General features: G+C 37.3%; 1 protein-coding gene across 1 annotated transcript; it reads left to right on the forward strand.

Annotated features, from left to right (window-relative positions):
- The first annotated feature begins 2,644 nt into the window (after positions 1-2,644).
- Positions 2,645-6,181, forward strand: LOC148911738 (uncharacterized). The gene is made up of 2 exons (XM_089028739.1): positions 2,645-4,346; positions 6,153-6,181. The coding sequence occupies exons 1-2, from the start codon at positions 2,645-2,647 to the stop codon at positions 6,179-6,181; spliced, it is 1,731 nt and encodes a 576-aa protein (XP_088884865.1).
- The last annotated feature ends 670 nt before the right edge of the window (positions 6,182-6,851 follow it).

Here is a 6,851-nt window from a genome sequence, read left to right on the forward strand (position 1 = left end):
TTTGCTGTAAGTCAATCATTGTAATGACGTGCTGGGTGTGTGTGTGTGTGTGGAAAGAAAAGGAAAGGAAAGGAAAGGAAAGGAAAGGAAAGGAAATTGTGTAAGTCAATTGAAAGAAAGGCATTTGCTGTAAGTCAATCATGGTATTGACATACTGTGTGTGTGTTGAAGGGGAAGGAAAGGAAAGGAAAGGAAAGGAAAGGAAAGGAAATTGTGTATCGTACAAAATTGAGTACAATACAATCGAGGATATCTTTGGTCAGTGTTTGGTTCTTAATGCCACTTGCAAGCTTATGCTTTTTACAACCAAAGGTCAAATGATTTCTAATTTTACTCTAATTGTATTTTAAACGTGATTTCTGTGTTTCTCGCACAATTTTTTGAATTTATTAGGTGGCTAAAATGTTAGGAAGCACTCATTTACCTTCTTATAGTTCGTTCCTCTTGCAATAATAATGTATTTCTGGCAACAATAATAAATTATTTAAGCTACTGTCAAAGATTCTTGGCTAAAGACAGATTGTTTTGGTCAAGACAAAAAAAACTGATATATTTTTTGATAACTAACTCCTGGAATTTATTATTTATTTCTTCATTTCTATTCTTGTCTTGTCCATGTATCTTATTTGTCATTTCAAATAAACATTCTGTTACAATGCTAAAGCCATTGCAGTTTAAATTAATGCTGAAGATTCCTGGCTTAGCAGACTAATTAGATTGGGCAAAATAGATTATTATTGATGAAAAATAGTTTGAAATGAATTTTAGATGAAACTCTTGGCGAATGTAGACAAAAAAATTGAATGAAAGTTTCAAGGATTTTTTTGTTCAAAAAAATATTTTGAGAAATATAGGACGACTTTTGGCAAATTGTCGTACAAGACTAGCTTTTGTGACTATCTATATCTCTTCGAATTGGATAAAAGATTAGGTTAATTGAGATACACTGAAACAGCTCAAACAATTTCGTTGACTATGGTTTTATAAATGCAATGAATGTGTAATCTCTTCTGTTCTCTTCTCTTCTCTTCTCTTCTCTTCTCTTCTCTTCTCTTCTCTTCTCTTCTCTTCTCTTCTCTTCTTCTCTTCTCTTCTCTTCTGTCTGTCTGTTCAGTCTATGCAGACGTGTTCGTAACCGCTCCGTAATCTTCAACATTTTATAAAGCTTTTATCGAATCTTTGTCTCCAAATGGCAAATCTTATTGAGTATTTAAGTTATGATGAAAAGGATAACGATTTCACTTGGCGTGGTACGCAACAAGAACTTAAATCTTTGGTGGATTTTATGTTCGATGTCCAAGAAGGCAGTAATGGCGTCTTTAAAGAAGACAAAGCTCACAACGCAATAACGTATAAAGTGAGTACCGATGACAAGGAATGCTCCGTAAGATTCTACACATCATCACTTAGACTGAAAATCTTTGGGCCAAATCAAGAATGCCTTAGGAATAAGTTTCATGAACTTCTTCCAAGCAAGAATGATGGTCCTGCAGAAAAAGGAGTTGAGCCTTCACAACCGACTGATTCTGAAATTGCCTCATTATTATTCGGTTTACTGACTGACTTGCGTAAAGAAATAAGTTTATTGAAAGACACTTTCCAAAACGGAGAGAACTTTGATATCCAACAAATGAAGAAGGAAAACGATGATTCTCGTAAAATTATCTGTAATCTTCAGGAGGAAATTAAAATTCAAAAACAGCAAGTATGCAAATTACAAGACGAAAAAGCCAGCTTACTAACAGCGTTGAGGCTAGTTACGAAAGAAAACGATCAATGTAAGAACAATGATCAATGCAAGAACAATGATCATACGGAAACTAAACAAGCTACTGTAGTTGATCTTACGACCCCGGAGAGTAGCACGAGTGACACAATGAATGAATCTCATTGTAACTGGAAAAAGGTACAAAGGAAACAAAAAAAGGCCAAGCAACAAAAGACAACACCAAAGAACAAAGCTGAGAACAAGCTACCTACTAATAACCAGGACCATTCGCTTCAGGACAGAAACAAAACTAGTACAGTTATAATTGGAGATTCTATAATATCGAAGCTCGAAGGTTGGAAAATGTCAAGCAAGACAAGCAGAGTTAATATAAAACCTTTCCCAGGGGCCACAGTGGAGGATATGGAGGACTATATAAAGCCAATAATCAGAAGGAAACCTAATAATCTTATTGTACATATTGGTACAAATAATCTTAAGTCTGATGAATCTAAGGCCATTGCAGAGAGGATAGTTGGAATCTGCGAATCTGTGGAAAAACAGCTGCCGTCTTGTGAAATAGCGATATCTGAATTAATCATTCGCCAAGACTCGAGTCTCCTTGAAACAGCAAGAAAGGATGTGAACAAATCGCTTAGAGCCTTCTGCAACGAACGGGAATGGGACTATATTTCTCATAATGTAACAGAGAAAGGACTTAACACCAAAGGACTGCATTTAAATCGTGCAGGAATAGGAATCCTTGCGCAAGATTTCAATAAATATCTTAAATCTAAAGCATGATTAAAAGGTAAGGAACCACTAGACGAAACAGATTCCTCTATTCATCCCTCTAGTATTGTCTCAAATACTAATATTGATAAGTCTGACGGTGATAATAGACCTCATTCTATTCCTAATGTTAGAGGTTTTAAAATGGCCTCTTTAAATATAACTAGTCTTGTAGCTCATATAGATGAACTGAGATCATGGGTCATTCAGCAAAATTTTGATCTTCTTTGCATAAATGAGTCAAGGCTCGATCCATCAATCCCAAGTTCAATGGTGAGCATCGAAGGCTATGACATCCATAGGTCTGATAGAAACCGCAATGGAGGGGGAGTTTGTTTATACTTGAAAAAGGGCGTAAATGGGAAAAACCGTAGTGACTTAACTGATGATAAAGTAGAGTCCCTGTGTTTTGAAATCATGAAGCCAAATAGCAAGTCTTTTGCCGTTTTAGCCTGTTATAGGCCTCCTAACTATGATACACGCTCATTTTTCAATATATTTGAAAATGTGTTAACAAAAATAGATTCTGAGTTTAAGGAAATTTATATCCTAGGGGATTTAAACTGTGATTTATTATCTACTAATATTAATCAGCAAACCCGCTATTTGAATACGACTGCTGAATTGTTTCAACTTACGCAGTTAATCACAGAACCAACTAGAGTCACTGAAAAAAGTAAAACCCTCATTGATGTGATCTTAACGAATAGCCCAGATAGGGTAGTCCGAAGTGGAGTGGTTCACATTGGTATCAGTGACCATAGTCTGGTTTATACAATACGGAAAATAGCAATTCCGACAAACAACAATCACTGTAAGATCTCATTTAGATCGGCTAAAAACTTTGACTCCGACAAGTTTCTTATGGATTTAGCAACACTCCCTTGGGATTGTTTGGATAATAAGGAAAGCCCGGATGACATGTGGGACAGATGGAAAGAGTTATTTCTCTCTGTTCTTGACTCGCACGCTCCGATCAAAACAAAACGAATAAGAAACAAGAAGTCTCCCTGGATGACAACTGATTTGAGGAAAGCTATGTACGATAGAGATAAAATGAAACAAAAAGCTACTCAAACGAATTCGAGGGACGACTGGAGTGATTATAAGTCTATTAGAAATCGCGTCAACAACGAGATAAAAAGAGCCAAGAAGTCATATTATGAAAATCATTTTGCACAAAATTCAAAAAACTCAAAGGAGGTCTGGAAAGCTATTAATGAAGTCCTCTCACGAAGGACTAAATCTGGCTCTTATGTAACATCTATCAAAACAGGTGATACATCGATGTGTGACTCGAAGGAAATAGCTGAGGTATTCAATTGTCATTTTTCTGAAATTGGGACTAAATTAGCTTGTTTAATTCCCGATGGACCGACTGCTTATAATGATTATCTAATTAGAATTGGCTCAACATTCACCTTACGACACACATCAGTTGATGAACTTATGAAAATCATTAATTCTATTGACGTTAAAAAAGCGACAGGTCTTGACGGTATACCATCTCATTTCATCAAGATTGCTTCACCAGTAATAAGTCAATCACTAGTGAAGCTATTCAATCAATCAGTTGATAAAGGGATTTTTCCTAACGGCTTGAAACTTGCGAAAGTTACGCCAATTCATAAAGCTAATGACAAAGATGATTTGAATAATTACCGTCCCATTTCGGTCTTACCTACTATTGCTAAGATTTTCGAGAGAATAGTTTTTAACCAGTTATATGAGTATCTAAACTCAAATAATTTACTTTCTCAAAAGCAGTCGGGATTTAGACCGCTTCATTCGACTACTACTGCACTCCTAGAAGCCACAACGGAGTGGCTTACCAATATGGATGAAGGTAAATTGAACTGTGTCACTTTCCTAGATTTTAAAAAAGCTTTTGACACAGTAAATCACTCCATACTTCTCCACAAATTATACTATTATGGGATTGCAGAAGAGTCGATAAAGTGGTTCAAATCTTACCTCACAGATCGTAGTCAGAGATGCTACATAAACCATACCTTATCTAGCTCTAGAACACTCGATTGCGGCATCCCTCAAGGCTCAATCCTTGGGCCATTATTATTTATTATTTACATAAACGATCTGCCAAATAGTGTCAAATTTTCAAATGCTAGAATGTATGCTGATGACACAAGTCTCACCACTTGTGGCACATCACAAAAGACTCTATTTGACGAGGTGAACGCTGATATTTCCAATATTCATAACTGGTTGAAAGCTAACAAACTTAGCTTAAATTCAGCTAAAACAGAGCACATGTTTATTGCTTCTGACGATAAATTGAAAAAAATTACCTCCGAACCACACATATATTTAAATAGCAAACCAATTACTAGAGTCTCTACAGCAAAAACTCTGGGTGTTGTGATTGACGAACGGGTGTCTTGGGTTGCTCATATTGATTACATTTGTAAAAAAATATCCTCTGGATTGAGTGGCATAAGACGAGTCCGCGATTACATCCCCTTGGAGACAGCTATTACCATATATGAGGCTCTCGTTTTACCTTGGTTTGACTATTGTGACGTGGTATGGGATAATTTACCAGTAACGTCTGCTGAAAGATTGCAAAAAATGCAAAATAGAGCTGCAAGAATAATAACAAAAAGCAGCTACGATGTCAGATCTAGTGATATTTTAACTTCTTTAGGCTGGAAAAGCTTACAAAGAAGAAGAAAGGAGCATAAAGCAATAATGATGTTTAAGACTTTAAATGCACTTGCACCAAAATCTGTAAGGGAACTCTTTTATTTTCAAGAAAATACCTACGATTTTCGTGGTAGAGAGAAGTGCTTAAAGTTACCGAAACCCAGCACTGAGTTTTTAAAAAGAGCTCTCTCTTATGACGGTGCAAAAGTGTGGAACTCGTTACCCCCAAAGTGTCAGACTGTCCAATAATTTAAAATCTTTTAAGAGGAATCTTTCGTCTGTTGGTCCTTAACACTTTAATTACTATAATATTTTTGGGGGGTAGATGAGAATTTATTTCATAAATCTGTCTATATATTCTTAACGTTATTATTAATTTTTTATATATATTACCTATGAACTCGGTTTTCATGAAAACCAATTTGTACATTGATGAAATTTCCCGAGATTAAATAAAAGACATCTCTCTCTCTCTTCTCTTCTCTTCTTCTCTTCTCTGGCGCGGGCGGCAATCCTTCCGGCGCGGATCGAGAGGCCGGCGACGGCGTGGCAGGCGCCGCGGGCAGCGCGTGCCCGCGCGCGCGGGAGGAGAGGCGGGCGCGGGCGGCGCGGACGGCGCGGGCGCTCGGGCGCGCTGCACGGGCGGCGGCACGGTTCGTGACTAGCGGCTCAGGCGGCAGCACGTCGCCTCTCCTTCCTCTACTCCTCTCCTCTCCTTTCCTCTCCTCTCCTCTCTCTCCTCCTTCTTCCCTTCCCTTCCTATACTCCTATCTTTTTCTCTTTTAAACCCATCCTTTTCTCGTCTTCAATCAATAATTCATCTCTTCTTCTAAGCTGTGGTTCGCCTCAAATGACAAATCGAATCGACCTCCGAATCACTTATAAATAAAATCCAGCTTGGAACAAATTTAAAACTACTTGTCTAACTTAATATTTAATGTTCAATTTACTTTTGATTTCAAAATTTAGAATTTGTTAAATTTCTCAGCTTGTGACGTCTTTAACAGTCTTCCATAACACGATCCAGCCGTGAGGCTTAAAACCCTGTTGGGTAACCTTTTAGTATAGTCAGTATTTTTCAATTTCTTGTTTTTAATATTAATTTTTTAAATTAATATTCATACTAGACATGTTTTAGCTATGTCGGGTGTTATTTAGTCTCCCCCACAGCCGCTTTCATTGTGTCGTCACACAACGCTTTCGCCCCTGAGAGAAAGCGTTGCGTGACGACAGTGAAAGCGGCTGTGGAGGAGACTAGGCGTTATTAGATTTAGAAGCAAATGTCTCTCGCTGGGTATTATTTCATTCTTCGATAACGTGTTAAAGGTCATGTTGAATGTTGTTAATCTCTTAGTATGAAATAAAGTTCACCATCATCACCACCATCATCATCACAATCATCATCATCACCATCATCATCATCACTATCATCATCATCACATCTTTACCATCATCATCATCATCACAATCATCACTATCATCATCACAATCATCATCACTATCATCATCATCATCACATCTTTACCATCATCATCGTCATCACCATCACCACCATCATCATCACCATCATGACCACCATCATCACAATCATCAATCATCATCATCACTATCATCATCACATCTTTACCATCATCATCACCATCATCATCATCATCACCACCATCATCGCCATCACCATCATCATCAT

Source organism: Actinia tenebrosa, unplaced genomic scaffold (genome assembly GCF_029948245.1).
Source record: "Actinia tenebrosa isolate PJP-AT-01 unplaced genomic scaffold, QUT_ActTen_1.0 PGA_scaffold13__45_contigs__length_12533684, whole genome shotgun sequence".
Taxonomy (NCBI): Eukaryota; Metazoa; Cnidaria; class Anthozoa; order Actiniaria; family Actiniidae; genus Actinia; species Actinia tenebrosa.